Genomic DNA, 20,407 nt, shown 5'->3' on the forward strand with positions numbered 1-20,407 from the left:
GCAAAGTTTATACTACAAGTTTTAGACTGCAAGTTTTACATTGCAAGTTTTAGACTGCAAGTTTTACACTGCAAGTTTTACACTGCAAGTTTTACACCGTTGAAATTATATCACCGTGCACCGGAACCGACACATACTGCAACCTACCGGCGCTCCCTGCTCTCGACTTGCTGCCGCCTGACCAGTCATGGGAGATCGTGCAGCTGCCTACCACCACCATCAGGGGAGTACCGAACTGCGGTGCAAAATTAGACCAGGCCAACAGCCACTACCCATTTTTATTATAAATACATATTTTTCTTCTTAAACCGGCACACCACTAGTGGTCAATGTTAATGTTTCTATGTAGTGAATATTACCAATATTTGACTTGACTGCGAGGCCGCCAAGTTCCGCGTGCTACGGTTTGATGATGGGAACCTGGGCACAGGTTGCACCCGGATAACTAAGTCACTTAGCATTCCAACTGCTGCTGCACGAGGCTGCCGGCTCGAGTGCGTGCTTTTATTTGTATCACTCGCCACCGCGGCCGCTTGCGATCACCTGTGCTCGCCACGAGAACAGTGACAGCACAGGCCAATTTGGCAGAACCCGGTTCAAATCGCGCGGACCCACAGCGACGTCGTTCAACGCAAGATTATTACGAGAATCACAAGCGCGCTTCATCTGTGACGCTGTTCATTTATTTATTTCATTATTTTAAGAAATGTTACAACAGCGCTCCGACATTGTAGGGTTGGCGCTGGGCGAAATGACAGCAAAGCTTCATCAATATTCCTGCCATTGGCTACAGAAATTCTACCGGCACGTGGCAAAATCTCGTGTCTATCGACTTTGTAGCAGGGCGCGGTCTTCCCTGGCTACGTCGCGGTTTAATGTTAAGCTGGGCCACGGCGGCGGTCCCAAAGGACGAGCACGACGCCTGCTTTCCTCTGAATGAGAGGAGTGGCGTCCCAGGGCGCGCGGTGCACAACTAACATGTTTGATCTACGGTCGTCCGCGTACCGTCCGCGTACCGTCCGCAAAGCGACGGTCACCGGGCCGACAGTCAGCGTGCGCGACGACACTTCAACGGTTACCAAGAATACAAATCAATTCTAGGAAATGGTTTTGAATTAGAGCCGACAGCAAATTATGAATCAGGAACTTTATTGAAGCCATATGTACAAAAATACAAACATCTGAAAATACACAAGCGAGCCCCGCCGGGCACACGCGGCCTTGTGACGCACTCGCGTATACATATTAAATTCAATACAAAATTATATATAAACTCTATATGGAATATCGTTTAGGCCAATTTATTGGAATTCAGTAACAACATTACAATCTATATAAACACGGCGCCGCAGCGGCGCGCGCGCACCTCGCGTCAGTGCAACAACGCAGCTCGGTCGCGAGCGGTCGCGCCGGTTTGACTCTTATCTCCTAGTGATAAGACTAAGCAGGCAAACGTCAAGGCGTTTTATAAGAAGGCCACAGGTTGTAAACAAGTCGCGCGCGGCCGGGCCCAGCGCTACGTCTCGAAGTGCTTGTAGATGCTGGTCACATACGCCATCACCTGCTGCCAGTCCGGCCGCTCCTGCTGGATCATGTCCTGGATGTTCTGCAAGCACGATCGTTACATTTTATGCGAAGATTTAAAAGCAAGCACAAGGGTTCAGATAGCTGTTAAGGCCACCTCCAAGTGGAACCCACAATAAAAAAGACCCCGAGGAAGACCCAGGTAGAGCTGGCTGGAAAGTGGAGAGGAAGATCGCAGGAGTACCGGAAGACATCTTGGCAAAGAACGGTGAAGTATAGAACTAAGTAGAAGAGAGTCATGGAGGAGGCCGAGGCCCTTAAAAGGCTACAACCCTTTATGCAAGAAGAAAGAATAAAAAGATGGTGCAGATATAAAAGCAAACCGCAGGCTGTCTGTGTCAACGTTGTCAATGTAAAGTCAGTCAGTGTTTTTGTGAAATGAACGCGTGCATGCGCTCTAGGGTGTACGTACCAGCGTGGTGGGGATGCCGGCTGCCTCCGCGGCGGCGAAGGCGACCGCGAAGTTGGTGCGCTTGTCGTGCGGCGTGAGCTCGGCGTAGGGCACGCGCGCCGAGCCCGCGTACGAGTGCAGCAGCGCGCACAGCGCCAGCCCGTCGTTCCACGACGAGCTGCGCGCATGCGTAATACACACGTTACTGACCACCCAGCTCGCGAGAGCACGCGCTACGGTTCTAACGCTACCTGAAGTTGGTGATGTCGATGTTGCTGTAGCCCGCTGTCTTCTGCTGGCACCATTTGAGCAGCGCATTGCGCTTCGAGCCGCCGTTTTTGATCTGCAATGCGTTCAGGGGGTCCTTCCTCTCGCCTGCGTCGAATCAAATAAATCATTTTAATTTTCAATTGACCTCGACTATTAGCTTTGTGGACAAAATATTTACTGGCATTGAAGTGTTTATCAAAACAAAACTATCAAGATAGTTCTCCTTAGTCGAAACCAGAGACATCTACTAGTCTATTAGGTTTCATAGATCGCAAAGTATAACAAAAGGCACTCACAGATGTCCCCGTAGCTGTTGCGTCGCACGAACGACTCCATGGCCTTCTGCTGCAGGCTGGCCAGCGCGCGCTCCTCGTCGGGCACGTTGGTGGCGACGCTCTCTGCGGCACCGCTCGGTTAGCACACACACGCAAACGCACGCACACACGCGCACGCACACACACGCACGCACACCACTCGCACCGGACCCCCGACCCGCAGCCCGCGGTCTCGACACGTCAAATGTACCCCGCACGCGCTGCGGTGTCGGGGTCCAAGTCTGCGTTACTAGTTAGGAGATTATGCCGCCGGCCGGCAACGGTGCGAGTGGATTCACTGGGAGCGGATGCGCCAATGGAAATAGCAGGTCTCTTTAGCCACGAAAGCACCGAATCGGAAAGTGCTGTTGCTCTCCAAGGCAAAGAGCAACGATGCTCTAGCACGCGCGCGCGTAGCGGCGGCGACCCCGCCGGCGCAGCGCGCTCGGACACGTGACAAGCTAAGCGTGAAGCGACTGCACGCAGTCGGTAGGACAGGAGAGGATAAAGCGGGAAAGGGAAAGGATAACGCGCGCAGGGAGAAGCAGTCAGGTTAAATGCATGCGGAGTTGCCGGCGCCCGGCTCGCCGCGCGGCGCTGCAAACAGAAGAGAGGCGCACGCGCTGCAGTGGCCGCCGGAGAGGCTATTCATGCGCTAGTGTGTTTCCACTGGAAGTATTATTTTTAATGACAACAACGATTGCCGGCAGCGCCCCGGCGGCCGAGGCGGAGTACTCTTAGCCGGTGCAGCGACGTCTCGGACGCGTCGAGTGTGCCGAGGGAAGCGGGCGCATACCTGGCTGCGACGGCTGCGGCCGCGAGGAGCGCGCCGGCGATGCCGAGCCTGCCTTGGAGCCGCTGCCACCGTTTCCGGGCGCCTGCAATGTAGAGCAGTGAGCGTGGGCGCAGTGAGAGTGGGCGCAGTGGGCGCAGCGCTTGTCGTGCGTGCGCGGGCACGTACCTCGTCGAAGGAGGCGGCGCGCGGCTCGGCGGGCGCGGCGGGCCCGGGCGGCACCCAGTCGGCGGCGGGCGCCTGCTTGGCCGCCTTGGCCGCGTTCTCGATGCTCTCGATCAGAGACTTCACGGACAGCCGCGAGTCCTGCCGGCTCACTCCTGCGCAAACGTCGGAGCCCTCGTACGCGTGCACCCACGTCGTTCCGCACATCGATGCACAAGATGTATACGCAAATGCGCAAAATGCGATATCAGATAAATCAATCATATATTTTTTTCATATTATCTCTATTGTACGAGATTTTTTTTTAATGAAAGAGAAAAAAATTGAAACATTTCGAGGCAAACAATGAAAACACGTCTTTTCGCTTCTCATACAAATGACAAAATGAATTAAGACTCCCCGGCTGTCAAGCATTTATGGACATCCAAAACAAAAGCAAGAGCACCACCTCCAATGACAAATGTCGTGTGAAGCGTGGACACGGCGCACTGTGCCCAGGGGAGCAAAAGGTTTTTTTTCTGTAAATGACCGCTGTACGGTGTTAGCGCGTTAGATCAAACGAGTAAAGAGATCGTTTGGCGCATGGCGTCGGAGCCGGCGCCGGCGGGGCGCAGTGCGCGGGGCGGGGCGCGGAACGGGGCGCGGGGCAGTGCGCGGGACGGGGCGCACCTTTGGCGCGGCGGTGCGACGCAGCCGACGCCATGATGTCCTGCAGCGAGGCACTGCTCAGCAGCGGCGACGGGGCAGGCGCCTCCTCCGCGCGTGTCGGCGCCGCTGCACACAACAACACGCTCTCAGCCGGTTAGACCTCTATGGGACTGCAGCTCACGTCGCTTGGCGTGAGCTGCAGCCGCGGGGGGGGGGGGCAGCATTATATACACTGCCGCACAGGCGCACACGCTGTGTACGGAACCAGGCAAGACCTGGTTCAGAACGCAGTGTCAACTGTAATGCGTCATTGAATTAATTAACTTAATGACCGAAGCAGGGACATGAGCAAGCGAGAATAAAGCATTAAGCGTACAAAGCGAACAGAACACACTGCACCACCACTGCCACCCACCCGGCGTCCACCATCACCCGCCTCCCGCACCGACACCGCCACACGCACGCGTCCATGCCCTGCGCACGCGCGCACTCAAGCCCAACTTACGTATCGGCGACGAAGGCTGCGACGGCGGTAGCGGCGGTTGCTGGGGCGGTAGTGCGCGCAGCGACCGCACGGGCCGCGCCAGCCGCTTGTGCTCCGGCGTCTGCCAGCGGTAGGGCGCGCGAGCGCCGCGTGCACCCTCGTGTTTTCTCATCAATTGTCCGTCACCGTGAGGTTCGAGCGGGGACGTAACCGATCTCGCTGGGGAACGATGCTTCTTTTGTCTTTTCGCTCTCCTCGGAACCTCCAAGATCCCCTCCCGTGCCAATTCGGGAAAAACTTCTCCGTCCCCCCCGCCGCAGAGCTTGTCGTCGTCGGCAACGTTAGCGCTCAGGCAGGGGACGGGCGCAGCGGGCTGGCCGATCTCCTCGTAATAGTTCTCCTGCAGCGCGGGCGGTGCAGCCTGGTCGTCGGCGACCGGCCGGCCGGGCCGCCGCGCTGGGCCCGCGCGCGTTGCCACGGCGCGCTTGCTGTCGTCGGGTGCAACGGCTTCAAACGAGTCCTCGCTAGAACACTTCCGGGATAAAAATGGCAAATATTTAAACTTCGTGTTCTTTTGGTAAATTCCCTTCTTGGGACTGTCTGTTGGCTGCAGTTCGACAACTTTATTGCTGTCGCATTTTGTCCTCTCGTTCTCTAGCACCTGGTCGATGTCGTCGTAGTACAGGGTGCCGCGCGGTCCGCTCCCCGCCGCGCCCCTCGCAGCGCCCGCTGCGACGCTCACTTTGAAGATGGGCCGTATCAAGAGTGGGCTAATGACTACCGGAGAAATGTTGCCATCAGCGACACTGACTGGGGTCACGAATATCTTGCCGTCATTTCGGCACACCGGGTGTCGATGACGCTGCGTGGGGGGCGGCACCGGGTGCAGCGCGGGCAGCGGCGAGGGCAGCGGCGAGGGCAGCGGCGAGGGCAGCGGCGAGGGCGCGCGCGGCGCGGCGGCGTCGTGTAGGCTGAGTATTTTAAGGCTGTAGCTGAGGTCGCCGGCGGGTGAGCTGGCCGGCGCGTCCGGCGCTGCGGCCACCAACTCGTTGTTGTAGTTGTACCCCGCGCTTTTCTCATTTCGTTTCGTGTCATTTCGTGGGCTCATGTGTGCAAGCAAAGTATTCGGCGACCGCTCCGCTGACTCGTTTACTTTCTTGTCATCGCCGCGCGTCTCTTCCGTTGGTAGTGCTGAAGTGCGCGCGGGCGGGCGCTCGCCCTCGTCCCTCTGCTGCTTCCCGTGTTCCATTTCATTTCTGTGAGTGCTCGCGGCGTCATCGAAAATCGTTTCCAGTTCCTCGATAACGATCTGTGGAACGCAACTGTTGTGGTTTCCGTCGTCGGGAGGAGACGGAGCCACATCCGGCGCTCCGCTACGCACTGAAGTGTTGATACATTCATGACTCCCTAACAACTCTGCGCCGGCAGCCTCCTTAAAATTGTCTTCAAATGCATCGTTCCTGTTGTTACTGTCCGCTGGGAGCGATTCTGGTTGCAGGACCACGAGGCTTCCGGGTGACGCGGCGGATGAGCTGCACGGCATACCCTCCGGCAGCTCATCGACGTCGCTGCCAGCTGTGTCTAAGTAAGCGTGGTCGTCGGTCTCGCCGGTGGTCACGTCTGCAACGTCCACTTTAAAGGGGTCGGGCACAAAGTCCCCGCGCAGCGGCGGCATCGACATGCCGGTCACTCTGCTAAGGTACCGCGTCCGTATGCTGCGAAATATGTCTCCCGGCGAGCGGTCGCCCGGGGAGCCGCTGCCGTCGGCGTCGCGGGGGGAGGCGGGGGGGCAGGCCGTGTCATCGCAACGACCAAGAGCGCTATCGCACGCGGCACCTGCGCCCACCACACGGAATTGCAATTAGACAAGTGATGCTGCAGGTGCGGCCTGCGGGGATGAGCTACAGTTAGTTGGATACCCGCATAACAACCCCTACTCTACGTTTGTTTACCGAGGTGTCTGTGTCATGTCTACCAATCTGCCGAGTCTACCATGCAGCCGCCACCGCGCCGGTCGCGTGCACTCACCTTTGAGGGAGTGCATTTGGTCCTCCAGCAGCCGGATCCTGTCCCTGGCCATTTTGTTCTCCGAAACGAGTCGCTCGAGTTCCCGCTGCGCCTCGGTCTTGAAGTCGTTGGCGACACGGACGGTCATCAGCAGGTCGCTCTGGAACTGCTTCCACTCCGCTTCCTACAAGTTCAAAATAATTACGTGTGAACACGGCGCGTGCTTGTGCGTGCGTGTGTGCGTGCGTGCGTGTGTGCGTGCGTGTGCACGGTGTGCGAGTGCACTCACGTCGCGGTCGCGGTCGCGCGCGAGCTGCGCATGGCGTGCGCGCGCGTCGTGCAGCTGCCGCTCCAAGTCTGCGGCGCGCGCCAGGGCCTCGCCCGCTCGCGACATCAGCGACAGCTTCTCGTCCGACGCCACCTGCACCTGGAGACGAGCACGAGCACGTCATAATACTTGTACTAACAAAGTGTTGCTCAGCCGTTAAGTTCTAGTAGCTCGGATCGGTGATATAATCGTTGCCAGTTTGTGCGCTGCAGTGTTCACATCGCTCGCATTTATGTTCGAGCGCGCGTCGGACCCGCGCGCTACGGCTAGGTGGACGTTGCTGTTCATTTGCGTCGCTTCATTTATTTAAAGCGAAAATTTAGAGAACTTAATTCATTTATTGCCTCCAATTCCACGGCCAAGTGATGACAGCACTTTCCTACCTTATAAGCATTCGAGTTGTAAGCAAAGTTTTCGACTAATATATGTAGACATTGGTAGCGGTAAACGTTATCTGATAAGGAGACATTTAAAATAAAATTATTTAAATTGTGCTGTTTTTATGAAATCACTAGCATTATAAAAAAAAAATATTTTCGTCTCTGGCAACACTCGTATAACAGATGATTTGTCAATTTCAAATTCGATGCTCACGAGTTTGTTTATTAAGAATGACAGGCCAGAGGGGAATGCGATTTAACGGTATTTTTAAACTAAGCTACTAATTTCGTACACTGTGGAGCCACGCGATGGGACGAGCGTTTTTTTGTTTGGATGCACTTGTACCCTCGTCCTGTTACACCACAGACAAATAATTAGCTTCCGAAGAACGAACCATAAAGAGCTCCACCGACTCCGGCGCGGACAGCCTCCGCCGGCGCGACGCAACTAATTTCTCTGATAATCAGCAGCAACCGCCTTGTTTGTGATCGGCGGAAATTAAAATTAGTACTGAGCGTTTCCGAACCTGCATCTGTAGCTCGGCTATGTTCTCCTGCAAGGTGTTCACTTCACCCTGCAGTGCCGCCTTCTCCTGTCGCAATTGCTCCAGCTGGAACTCTAGTTCCGAAATGGTCGATTTGGCATTGTTCCGCGAGACCTGCAAAAGAGTAGTGGCCGCCGAGCTTTATCACAGTGACTAAAGAGTGGTTAAGAAATGAAAAAGTTACGAAGGTTACCAGAGCGTCGTCGTGCAGCCGGCGCGCGTCGTCGTGCGCGCGGTCGAGCTGGCGTTGCGCATGCGCCAGGCGCTCGGCAAGCGCGTGCGCGCGCGCCGCCGCCGCGTCCGCTTCTCGTCGAGCCGCCGCCGCCGCTGCCGCCTCTGCCGCCGCAGCGCCCTCCGCGGCGCCGGCCAGTTTGGCTTTGGCCGCGTCCAGAAGCTCACCGAGGGCCGCCAGCTGCTGCTGCCGCGCGCCGGCCAGCTCACGCGCCGCGGCCGCCTCTTGCTCCCAGTGCGCGCGCCCTGCTTCCGCGCGCTCCAGCGCCGCCTCCGCGCCCCTGAGCACACACACACACACCCGCTACAGGCGCACGTCCACGCCGCGACGACACGACGCACGCTCCACACTCACCGCAAACGCTCCGCCAGTGACTCGTTTTCTTTGGTTTTGTCTTCTAGAGTTTTGTTCACCTCCGCTAGCTCCGCCTGTAACTGCTCCTGCTTGCTGAGGAGCAGTCGTCGCTCCTCTTGTGACGCCTGCAAACACCACTCCGAACGTACAGAACTCTTATGATTTGTTGTCACGGATCGTACTGGATAAAAGCTTGTGAGTTTTGCGGAACCACTGGAGACCCCTGACTCACCTTCAACACGGCCAGCAACTGCTGGTCGCCGTCAGACGCAGGCACCGCCTCCGGCTCCGCGCCCTCGCGCAACAGCATCTCCTGCAGCGTGTCCACCTGCCACACATCGCACGAATAAAGGTCATCATCAGCAGCAGCGAATACGTCCGCATCTTGCAATGATTTCACCCACCTTGGTTCTGCTGTCTTCTAACTTCTCCGTCTGCCGGCACAGTGACTCCAGCAGCACCTGCTTCTCGTCAGCCAGCCGCTCGTTATCGGCGTGCGCGTCCGCCAGCTGAGCCTGAAGGTCCGCCAGCTCCGCCAACGTCGCCTGCAACTCTTCGCTCGTACTGCACACACAAACACGCTGCGTTTACACACACGTGAGCTTCTCCACCACAGCTGCATAGCGACTTCACGAGCTTTCCAAGAGGTAGTAATTGGCGCGTGTCATTTGGACAGTGGTTTAGCCAGCTCGGGACACCGCGGGAACAGTGCGTCTCTGCGGAAAGTGGCGGCGGCGATGCGTGCGGTCGGGGGGCGACATTGTTCTTTAATACAGACAGCTTCGCTCTTCGCTTTAGAGCGGACGCTACTGAATATGGGTATAGCTGACGAAGGTGCGGGGTCGCGTGATCACTAAATGCAACCAAAATGACACAATGAAAACACAAAAAAACGGGCGGTTAGCGCGACTGATAATGCAACAACAACGGTAACAGTAATGGTGGTCACCGAGCGCACGCGCAGCCCGCCCTGCGCGCGTCGACAGATGGCGCACGCCGGGCCCGTCGCGGCCAGCACAGACATGTCAATCATGGATACAAACTTATTACAGACGCGCAGTTGAAGCGCAACCGGAACTACTGCGCTCACGGGGCGCGCTCGGAGACGACGCGGTGAGCGCAGTGACGCGCCTGGTGGAGGCTCTCCGGGGAATAGTGTTCCCCTGCGTCGGCGGGGTTTTATACTCCCACCAGTCTCAACTACTGTTTGGCGGACGATGGGTCCACGTGGTCTCGAACCATCGCTATAGCTTCGGGCGCACCGCAAATCATGCGTACTCCCGGACGAGCTGTCCAAAATAGCACAGCGCGAAGGATAGTGGCAATAATGAAAAAGTTCGTAACGGAGATGTCGCGATCCCGCGCGACACGCTGGGGGCGCCCGGGGCAATTTGAGTGAACAGGAATTCTACATAATTCTTCTTCCCCCAGAGGCGATTTTTCTCGTGAAACCAAGAAAAGGGGTGAGAATTACAAGAAGTAGTTCTTCAGCGAAGAAGTTCACTCTGTGTAACCTGCGTACCTAGCTTGTAATATATGAGCGAGTGGTGCTTAAAGCAGCGGTATATCGACCTGTAATGGTGCTCCTCCATCTGCAGGATGCGGTCCTGCAGGCACGCCACCGACACCTCGCTCAGCGACGACGACGAGTGCTTGTCCCAGTCGGTCGCGCCGGGCTCGCCGCTGTCGCCCTCGCCCTGCCGGAGGAAGCAGAGGCACGGGTGAGCGGTGGCCGGCTGCAGGTGGCGTGCGGCGGCGTGCGGCAGGGTGCGGCGCGGGACGTACGTGGTGCGCGAGCGCGATGGAGGCGGGCGCCGACGAGTGCATGCGGCGCGGCGCCGGTGCGAGCAGCAGCTGCCGCTTCTCGCTGTCGGACAGCGGCGAGTGCGCCACGCCGCGCAGCCGAGCCCGCAGCGCGCCGTTCTCGTCCGCCAGCCGCTCCATCGCCGCCTCGCGCTCCGCGCCCACTGCCTGCGGACACACTGCAGTCACTGCGAGCCCGGCACGCGGCGCGCGGCGCCCCACTTGCGTCGCCGACGTACCCGCAGGCGGTCGAGTTCGGCGCGCAGGCGCTCGGCTTCCGCGGCGCACTGCTGCATGTCGTCGAGGCGCGCTTGCAGCCGCGCGCGTTCCGCCGCGCCGCCCGCCAGCTCGCAGCGCAGCGCCTCCAGCTCGCGCGCCTGAGCCGCCTCGCAGCCGCAGCGCCGCTCCTCGTCCGGCGGCGCGGAGCGCTGCACCTGCGACCGGGGAGCACAAGCAACCGTCATTAGCGACGCACTAGAGGCGACCTCGGGGACGAACAACGAACACTGAGAGCACTGACCTCGTGGCCGGGCGGGACGACGAGCGGAGCTACGAGCGCAGCCGCGGGCACCGGCGCGGGGCGCAGCTCGACGTCGCGGAAGGCGCGCATGTCGGCGTCCAGCGTGACGGGCAGGCTGACGCACTCGTGCGAGCCGCCCAGCTCCTCCGCGCTGCCGTACTCCCTCACCTGCCCATCCTCGTACTCCAGCGCCTCCCTCAGCTCGGGGTCCTCCGGTACGGCATTGTTGTTCCCCGATTCTTTCTTCTTGTGCGCCTTGTTCAACTTCTCCTTGGAGCCGAATATCTTGAGCGCCTTGTCGCGCGAAGGGGCGACTTTGTGATGCTTGGAGTCGAGGCTGGAGACGGAGGGCGCGCCTTTGAGCGCGGGCTCCTGCTTGCCCTGTTGTCCTCTACGGAACAACGATTTGAACTTCATCATCTTGCGGTCCTCACTGTCACTCGGTGCGATATCCGTGGCTGAGCGCGCTCCGCCGCCTGCGCGACCTGCGCCACTCCGACAATGACATAAAGGAGTTCGATTGCGCGCGTGTGCCTCGCGGCGCTCCCGCCGCAGTTACTTATATACCAGGACGTTAGCCGACGAGTCGAGCGCGGCGCGGCGGACGAGTCCCCTCCGAGCGACGATACGGATACGTCACGCGCTACATCATGATGCAGGACAGGCCGACGCGACGTGGGATTAGTTACGGTTTTGGAGGACTTCAAGAACAGGTCATGGGTGCGTTAAAAACGTCAAGTTGAATCTAGATTATGTCGGACGGCAGAAGCTTGGTCAGTCTTATTGGTTATGCTATCAAAGTCAGAGGCTTTATGCGGGCATGGATTGTAGGCGACGTCGTCAACTTTATCGCACGTGACCGGACGTACGTAACGCGCGAACCAACGCCATGAAGGAAGAACAATGGAGGCGGCCCCGCGCACGGGGCGGCGCGTGCGCACGCGGCCTCGGTTCAGATACGAGTGTCTTGATTTCCTCAGTAAAGACGCACCAGCGGGCGGGGCAGTCCGCCGGTGACGGCCGGCAGAGAGGCCCTTGGCCCGTGGTGGTCAGCAGCGGCAGGAGCGCGACATTATTCAACAAGTAAGACAAGCCCGCGAAGTTTTACGCAGATTTTCTCTCAAAAACGAAAGCAACAAAATTGTAATGGAAACGAGTAAATTGGTCAGAGCTAGCAAACGATTAAATTTAAATTAGATGTGGAGGGGAAGGAGACGTGTGAACAGTGGGCTGCAACATGCCCGCCAGGCAGCGCGGCGGCGCGGGCCCGCAGCTGGGCAAACACGGAGCCGGCGCCGCGCTGACGACGAGCCCGGTTCAATAATAATGTATAAAAGCAAAGCGCACACGGCGCCGCCGCGCGCCCGCCGCACTCCCCGCCGCACTCCCCGCCGCACGCCCCGCGGCGACCGAGTGCATTTTGCCTATCAAGTGAATCTAACACACAGCGAGTGGGGTCCCGGGCGCCGGCTGACCGACGTCCACAGTTGCCACGGGTGGAGGCCAGCGCTGAACATTCCAAACCTTTAACGAAGCTAAATCATTTAAATACGTTTGGAAAAACATTTCAGAATGTTAATTTAATCTTGTGGTTATCCACCAAGCATGACTTGCAGTGGTCACTTGTGGACGCCGTGAAAGTATTGGCAGATGAGCTCAGTTAGACGGAAATTGAAAATGCACCGAAGTGCCTGTTCAAATAAAAAATTAGCAGCCATCCAGCTGCGCCACGTGAAGGTATTTCTAGCAGTAGAGTACGCATTTGGCTAGGAAAGAGTTACTACTATTACGCAGGCCGGTGGTATGACAAGCTGTTCGGCTGAAATGTTTCGTCGTTTGATCGTGCACCGGTTGTTCAGATATCTAGGTATACTTTTGTTTATTAAGTTACATATCAATACAAACCAATGGACAGCCTTTGAGAGACCTCTGTTGGCATCGACCTTAAAAATTGAACGCGTTCTGTTTGCGAACAATGCCATCACCAATGAGCAGCGAAAAACGTTCCTGTGACAATAACACCTCGGGGTGAGCCTCTTCACCGACGGGCTCTCAGAACATTTCCGTTCGGATGGGTTCTGGCCTAACAAAAAGAAGTTAACAAATGTTAAGCTCTACTTCTTATTGTGCGCCGTTGCGATTCTCCAGCCTGTCTCTGCCAATGTCGCGCGCTGCGCACAAACAAATGTCTTCAACAATTCACAACAGACACGACAAGCGCCCCGCGCCTTCTCCAGGACAGTTATTTTGAAAGATTTATGTAATTGTGTTCAAATGAAAAATATTTAAGCTTTTTCAAAATTGTACTGAATATTAACAATACTGAGGTAAAGAGGCCCCACGTCTTTTCAAAAAGTCTCTAATACTATTTGATTTGTAAATCGAAGTCATTTTACTAAGTTTCATTTAGTCCGGAAACATCACCGCATACGAAGCTATTAAGCATTCACAACTACACGCAGACGGGCGAGCACTCCAGCGCCGAGCCCGACCTCGCCAGGTCCCGCCGAGCTGCCGCGCCTGCTCGCGGATAGAGTTCCTTGTATCAGTGAAAGTTACGTGCTTCACGGGTTGATATTTGTTGCCGTTGCGGCTCATAGGATACAGCGCGTCGCCGCGCTCCTACGCTACCGATCACTGTTGTGTTTGCTTCTCTATTGCAAAATTAACTTAACATTTCATGTGAATGAAATACTGCTACAACTGGGGATAAAAAGTCGCCCTATAGCGCAAATGGGGCTCTCGTCGCGGAACATTGACAATATATAGCAGCTACATTCCTCGCGGAACAAACTCGAACCCTAACACGTATATCTAGTTCGATGGCGCGACGCCGATCCCAAGGAATACAAGAGGACAAAAACAAGATACGCGCATTAGAAGCGCCGCGAGGCACACTCGGTGCAGCCGAGCGGTCGGCTGCGGTCGCGGCCCGGCGCCGGAGCAGGTCACAGAAAACGATTCGGGCGTGTGAACTCGTTAGTTTGGGGTCAAGTCGCCCTTGTCGGCGCGTCCGACTCCTTGTGAGTAAACTTGGCCCGCGCCCGGCGGCCGTATAAAGAAAGCGACCGAGCGCCGGCCCGTGGGCACACGCGCGCCGCCGCCACGCACCATCACCGAAGCACCAGTACTCGTTTGCAACGACCGCGCACTTTCAAACGGGCAGCGCAATATCGACACGCGCCCGCAGCCCTCGGCGCTCGACTGTCGCTCGCCGCGCAACGCCGCCCCGCGGCGCCGCGCCCCACCCCGCGACGCCGGTATAATCCGTCAGATTTAAAAACGATCAGTTCGCGACGCCGACCTTTAGTTTAGACTGTTATCGAAATCGGCGGTATCGCATTACCTAGAATACATTCTGTAAGAATAAAGAAGGAAGAGATATTCTTCTCTTTTTAACGTATGTGGCTGAAAAGTAATGCACGTGTTGTGAAGTGAGATAGATATATAGGCAAAAAAGATTATCGTCATCACGTGCGTTAATTTCCTGACTCACACCGCACACCGCAGCCGGTTTGCCATTTGGGACTCAGCCGCCCTGGCAATAGAGACTATTTTAGCGCAGCGCGTGCGAGCGGCCGATTTGTTTACGAGAAGTTTAGTCCGGGGACACTCACCGCGCAGTGCGGTCGGCGTCGCGTTCGGCGCAGCGCCGGTCGCCGCTGTTGAGCGACGCGACCGGCTCGGGCTTGGTGTCCGCGGGCCGGGCCCGGAGCGACGGTGGCAGTATGCTGAAGCTGTCGGGAGTCTTCGGCGTACGATTAGGGGTAATGGTTTTCTTCACTATTTGCAGGATAAGATTCGAGGTCCGTGCGTTGCGTCGCGGGCGCGAATCGGCGGGGTCCAGATCGGGCCGCGCGGACCGCACGGGGCGCGGGGCCCTGGCTGACCGCTCGACCGGTTTGGAGCGTTCGATGCCCCTCTTTGGCCTGGAGTCTTCCACTTGCGGTACTATAGACAGAATCCGTGTTACTATAATATACAAGTTTTTCTAATTTTAAAAGGAAAAATAGATACGCTCTTGAAAATTTTAATAATTATTCAGATTCAGATATTCTATTAGATGCGGCGCGAGGCGACGTACCCGGCCTGAGCCTGTTCCAAGTGATAGGCTTGGTCTCGGCGCTGCCGATTTTTGTGGTGTCCTTGACGAAACGCGAGTCGGCGGGCACCGCCTTGCTACGGGAGCTGAAGGTCGCCTTGAAGAAGCTCGCTGATGCCCTTGCACGATCCGCCTGCGTGCCAGGGCGGGCGTGAGCTAGTCTAAAAACAAAAACAAAGTACAGGGGACACCCGGGTTTGAACCGGGGACCTCTCGATCTGCAGTCGAATGCTCTACCACTGAGCTATATCCCCGTCGCAACTGTGCGCTAATATAAACCATTATATACTATATATGTTCATACAAAATCTATATCTGAATATGTTACATCTGCACCAATAGATGACACTATTTACAATTGTCAAATTGATTTTAAACAATTTTGGTATTTAGTATTATGTAAAAAGAAATCGAGTACTCACCGGGTCTGTACATCAGAGGGCGCGCTCGGCGCCTCCTGCCGCATCGCCTCCTCGATCTACCGACGGAAAATTGATTAGATATTGCGTAACGGCGGCGGCCGCGGCCTGGCCCGGCCCGGACCGGGGCCGAGCAACACACAGGCGCGGCGGACGCACACAAACGCGCACAAACGCACACAAACGCGCACGACAGCTGCACGGGATGCGCACCATCAGGTTCCCTGGGCGGCGCAGCGGACGAGGCAGACGGGCGCGGCCGGCACACGCGCGCGCTATCGGCGGCGCTCGCTAATCTCTAATTAGTAAATTTGCGAGCCGGCCCTTATCTCGGGGCTGCGCGCGCCGCCGCTGCGCACGCGCGGCCGCTTTGAATAAAATTATTGAAATGGTATCGGTCCCGTTTTCAACACCATTGGAGTATGTTCACTCCGGCGAAGTGAAAGCATTTCGAGCCACTTGTGGAGGAACCCATGCTATGATTCCTGGCGGCTCCCTGCACAACCACATGTTCCGCTGCGGGCTAGTATAGTTCCTCTGCGCTGCAGCTAACGGGGTGACCAGGGTCTGAATCGATGGCATCTTTTGCTAAACGAGAAAGTGCATCTAGCAATGCATACGGTAATATTAGTTAAATTTAAAAATTATGATTCAAGAAAAGTTGAAGCTATAACCGGGCCACCGCAATCGTTTAGTTCAATAATAATATTGTAATAACGCCGCATGCGACGGCATGCCTGCGGCGCAGCGCCACCTGCACTCGGGCGCGCGCACCGCCGCGGCGCACGGTGGCGCTTTTCCTGTCGATCAGTAGCCGACGCCTTATTGTTCACCGGTGATATGTTCTGGCGCAGATGGCGCTTATCTTAAACCACTTTTTATGTAACAAGGCCCAAGGCCCGAGAGCTTCCAGACTTGTCCCGACTGCCATATTGTTTTACAATGACATATTGTTTTATTGTATAATGAGTACGACTTAGACAGGTACCTATAGTATAAATACGTACAACATACCTATATATATACATAAAATGTACATAAAATATTATATACTCTTATGCCTATATTTATACTATTTGACAACCATTGTTACATAATAATAAGCATGTAAATAAAAAATAAAACTGTAGGCGGCTTGATTAATTAAGTAATTTTTAGTCTCCGTCGCGCTCTCTTTGAAAGTGAATTACGGAAAATGGTGCAAATATGGGCAAGATTTTATTGCTGATTCTGAAAGTAGATAGTTTAGCAAATGTAAAAATCATATTTTCTAATCAGCGGCAATCAGCGCTAACTACTAAAACTTGTCGTTAAACAATTTTTATTTTTTTTTCGGTTGCAGTGCATTTTATTTCTCCAATTTTTTAAATATTTATTATTGTTATTTTATTATAATTTTTATTTAATAAATTCACCAAATAGTTTCTCATGCATATAAAAATATAACATTGTAAATATTTTACGTAAAAGATATTTTAAGATGGTTTGAAGTTGTCCTAGATTTTTTCAAAAAACTTCTGTTTAAAAATTCCGCAACTTTGAGGTCTCATTCTTAATAAATAAAGATAATTACAAAAAAATACCTTGTAAATGAAAAAAACTACAGTTTTATCTCTGTATACCATAGATTATATATATCGTACGACATATCAGACGAAAATGAATTAAGAGATGATATTAGCGTCGATGCACCATAGTGCGTCGTTCGAATATGGGCCAGGAAGCTGTCATTTTAATGGTTTTAGTTTGAATTGAAAATCGTACTCAACCAGCACACGGGTCGGGAACTTGTAAAGCACGGCGGTGCGAAATACATTAGTATGAGCGTATATTTGTAATTTCTCTTCGACTCCCGCCTTGCTTGGTCTGTTACATTTCGCCAGAGCACCCGCAGCGCGATTCTAAACGGTAACCTAAAACTTTTGTTTTTTTTTTTCTTTATTTTATTTTTATGACGACCTCGCTCTGTTGTGTATTTTTTTCTTTGCTTCGCTCCGCACGGCTTCCCGACTGCGCCGGACGTCGTCAATGAAAATGAAATATTTGTGTTTGAATTGTTTATAAAACAGCTTTCGCGAACGTGGCACCGCTGCAGCTTGCTGCTAGCGAACCAGTCAAACATTTCGTGTGATCGTCACAGAATGCTGTTCGTTTCGGCACCATCAGCGGCACCGGGCCGGGGTGCCGGGGCGCCGGGGTGCCGGGGCGCCGGAGCGCGAGGGCCGCAGCTCGGGCGCGGCCGTCTCTTTGTTGTGGCCGCCTCGGTCGCCGGCGCTCGAATCTCCGGGCGCCTCACGGGGACGGCCCTACAGGCGGTGGCGACAGTGTACATCAGTGTACACGTCCATGTACCTGCACGTACACATAGCTGACACTTGCACTAAGCACTCGCTCGCTACGATGTCTCTAGAGCCTTCGACCGAACAAGTACCGAATGTTCGGAATGTTCTTTCAAAGGGGCAAACCAGCTGCCGATGCCTAATCCAAATGACCGACGCGCGTCGCGGGGGATTTACAAAATTCAACATATAAACCATTAAGCACAGTATCTTATGACGGGGCAGTCTTATGAATTCTATGTTTATTTCACAAAAAAGAGCTGCACGGCTTATTTAAACCTAAGAAGACAGGGGACTGACTGCGAGATGTGTTTTAAAAGACTGTGTGTCCTAACGGTTGGTTCTCAAAACATATTTAATAACAAATCGTTTGTGCTTGTTGTTAACCTATAGACACGGCTGATATTACAATGTACACGGTTTAGGACCTAAAGTACGTGATCGCTGGCGGCGCGTCGAACAGGATATCCCATGCCGGAGCCTTCTCTATTCACGTTGCGCAAAAGAGACCACTCTATGTTAGTTCTCTTCTTGTATAGTTTTTGTAGTTTCAAGGCGATATAAATAAGGTCTAAAAATGATCCGCATACGCGCTTCTTCTCTGAACTTCGTGTTGTTATTACCTCCAAGACCTGCCGGCTCTAGGGAGAATTCGATGACATTAAATATGTTAAATAACATTTAAAAGAGCAGCTGTTCAGTTTGTGGCCGGATCTTCTCAGCAGAGCAGCGTTGCCAGCCGGTGGAAGCCAACTGCTTATGTTAAGATAATTAACGATTCAAGAGTGTGTGTAAATGCCTACTGCAGTAGAGATGTTTTGAATTTTTCGTGTGATGCAACCCGAGCTGATTGACCGTAGTGTCGTAGCGGAAATCCGGCCAGCCCGCCAGCCGGCCAGCCCGCCAGCCGGCCAGCCCGCCAGCCCGCCAGCCCGCCAGCCCGCCAGCCGGCCACACGGCGGACGGCAAGTGTTGCGGACTCTAGACACAATTTGTCGCCGAGACCGACAGACTGTCAACCTGCAACTGCCGGGAAAGGGGGCGGCGGCCTCGCAGCTGTCGCTAAGCACATACAATCTAGGATATTACAACCTGAAAAGGTCTCAGGAAGGCCGCCGAACATTGCACTGCTCTACATTTCATTTAACAGCTGTCGGCCCACTGTGTGATGAACGCGAAGCCCTATTTTTAGCATTCATCCGATCGTTGCCGTAAACATTCTTCTGCCCGACGTGCTGAACCAGATGCCGAGAAGTATAATGACATTCTTGCAGGTGGTGTCTTGCTACCTCTGACAACTGATCCCTTGACCTTATTTTTTTTTTTTTTTTTTTTTTTTTTTTTTTTTTTTTTTTTAATTCGTACCCCTATCTAGTTTGGGACAGGGTCTTTTGTATCAATATAATTTTTCACATTTCTTATTATTTTCTTTCTCTTCTTTCTTTCCTTATAATGTCATTTCTTTCATTCTATTTTCTATCTTTCATTCCACAATTCATCTTTCTTTCTCATTCGCCCTATTCAGCTTTCATTCTTCCCTCTTTTCTTATTAATAATTACATTTTTATCTTTTTATTTACATTTGGATTTCTTATTTTATAATTATTTTTTATTTATCACAGTCTTATTTCTTAATTTTTTCCCATTTTATTGTCGCTTTGTTACTTACTTATGTTTGTCTTTTATTTATTTCTATTGTTCTTTTAACTATTTCTTTGCAGAGGGTTATGAAATCTTGCTGGTATTCTCCGCCTATCAGGGAGGCTATTGACTCCTCCCTGATTTGAACCCCAGACCGGCACTCGAAGCCGAACCGGAGTCCCCCGAATGCGGGACACCGGGCCACAAGGTGGATCACGGTCTGGTCCACGCCCGGTTCACAGAAGCACGAGGGGTCCTCCTTGAGCTTGAACCTATGAAGGTACTCAGAGAACCCCCCGTGCCCCGTGAAGAGCTGGGCCGAGACCGCGTCCACCTCGATGCTGCGGAGCACGCGGTAGGCTGAGACGGCGTCCGGGAAAAACATCCTCGTTACCGAAGCCGTCGTTCCTTCCACATACCTCCTGTTCCATTCGTCGAGCGACTCCAGTCTCAGTTGCCGCTTGACGAATGAAACAGGGCCCTTGACCTTATTAGTAGATAATGTGAACGCAGCTTAATCGAAACGCCGCGAGTTCGGTTTGGATTTGAATTTTATTGACTGAGTGGCTGGCGGCCGCAGTGATCTAAAACCATCCATTGACTGCACCCACTCCCTATTCCGACCGACGGAGCTTGGCTGCCTTCCTATGTCTCAATAACTTAACCCAGTTCAGTTAAATCGTGATGGCAATATAAATCAAGCGGAATGAGTTCCGTCTTGCAAAAGCGAACAACCTAGTTGCTCGCAGTAAACATTCGCTGGCACCTCATCGAGCAGCACGAGGGCAATAAACACGCCAGCGATGTCGCGTATAAAGCACGCCCGAGTGTTTCTACAGATGATCAAATAAAACTGTATGTCCTGTGCTTACTTCATTCATTAATCGGTGATTGTGTCGATGCAACGAATGTTCCAGCTCTACTGTACTTAGCTGTACCGAGCAAGATGCCCAGATTCCCGCGGCAGTGTAACACAAAAAGCCCGCGCAGAACGGTCGCATCCACTCCCTTCTACCGAGCCGTGGTAGCTCACGACTAAATTCATTGATTTATCTGTGCACCACCTAACTATTAACTGGTAAATATTG

The 20,407-nt window shown here is 54.1% G+C and overlaps 1 protein-coding gene and 1 non-coding gene across 3 annotated transcripts; both read right to left on the reverse strand.

Annotated features, from left to right (window-relative positions):
- Window positions 1-1,437: 1,437 nt before the first annotated feature.
- Window positions 1,438-15,596, reverse strand: LOC137924418 (cytospin-A-like). Of its 2 annotated transcripts, XM_068767816.1 has the most exons (22): window positions 15,553-15,596; window positions 15,343-15,398; window positions 14,903-15,081; window positions 14,436-14,769; window positions 10,819-11,209; window positions 10,538-10,732; window positions 10,281-10,466; window positions 10,068-10,192; window positions 8,900-9,059; window positions 8,728-8,823; window positions 8,496-8,620; window positions 8,103-8,421; window positions 7,892-8,023; window positions 6,946-7,083; window positions 6,678-6,840; window positions 4,187-4,291; window positions 3,521-3,672; window positions 3,356-3,437; window positions 2,542-2,643; window positions 2,227-2,350; window positions 1,997-2,153; window positions 1,438-1,606 (listed from the first exon to the last, which is right to left on the reverse strand). In XM_068767816.1, the coding sequence occupies exons 1-22, from the start codon at window positions 15,553-15,555 to the stop codon at window positions 1,517-1,519; spliced, it is 3,414 nt and encodes a 1,137-aa protein (XP_068623917.1). In that variant the 5' UTR covers window positions 15,556-15,596; the 3' UTR covers window positions 1,438-1,516. The 2 variants fall into 2 exon arrangements, with proteins under 2 accessions (XP_068623917.1, XP_068623919.1); XM_068767818.1 differs by lacking the exon at window positions 4,187-4,291.
- TRNAC-GCA (transfer RNA cysteine (anticodon GCA)) lies at window positions 15,103-15,174 on the reverse strand. Its single transcript has one exon. It is a non-coding gene; the product is annotated as a tRNA-Cys (tRNA).
- Window positions 15,597-20,407: the final 4,811 nt, after the last annotated feature.

The sequence above is a fragment of the Battus philenor genome, unplaced genomic scaffold (assembly GCF_028537555.1).
Source record: "Battus philenor isolate CCGP_79_NKW_IND1 unplaced genomic scaffold, ilBatPhil1.0.hap1 SCAF_23, whole genome shotgun sequence".
NCBI lineage: Eukaryota > Metazoa > Arthropoda > Insecta > Lepidoptera > Papilionidae > Battus > Battus philenor.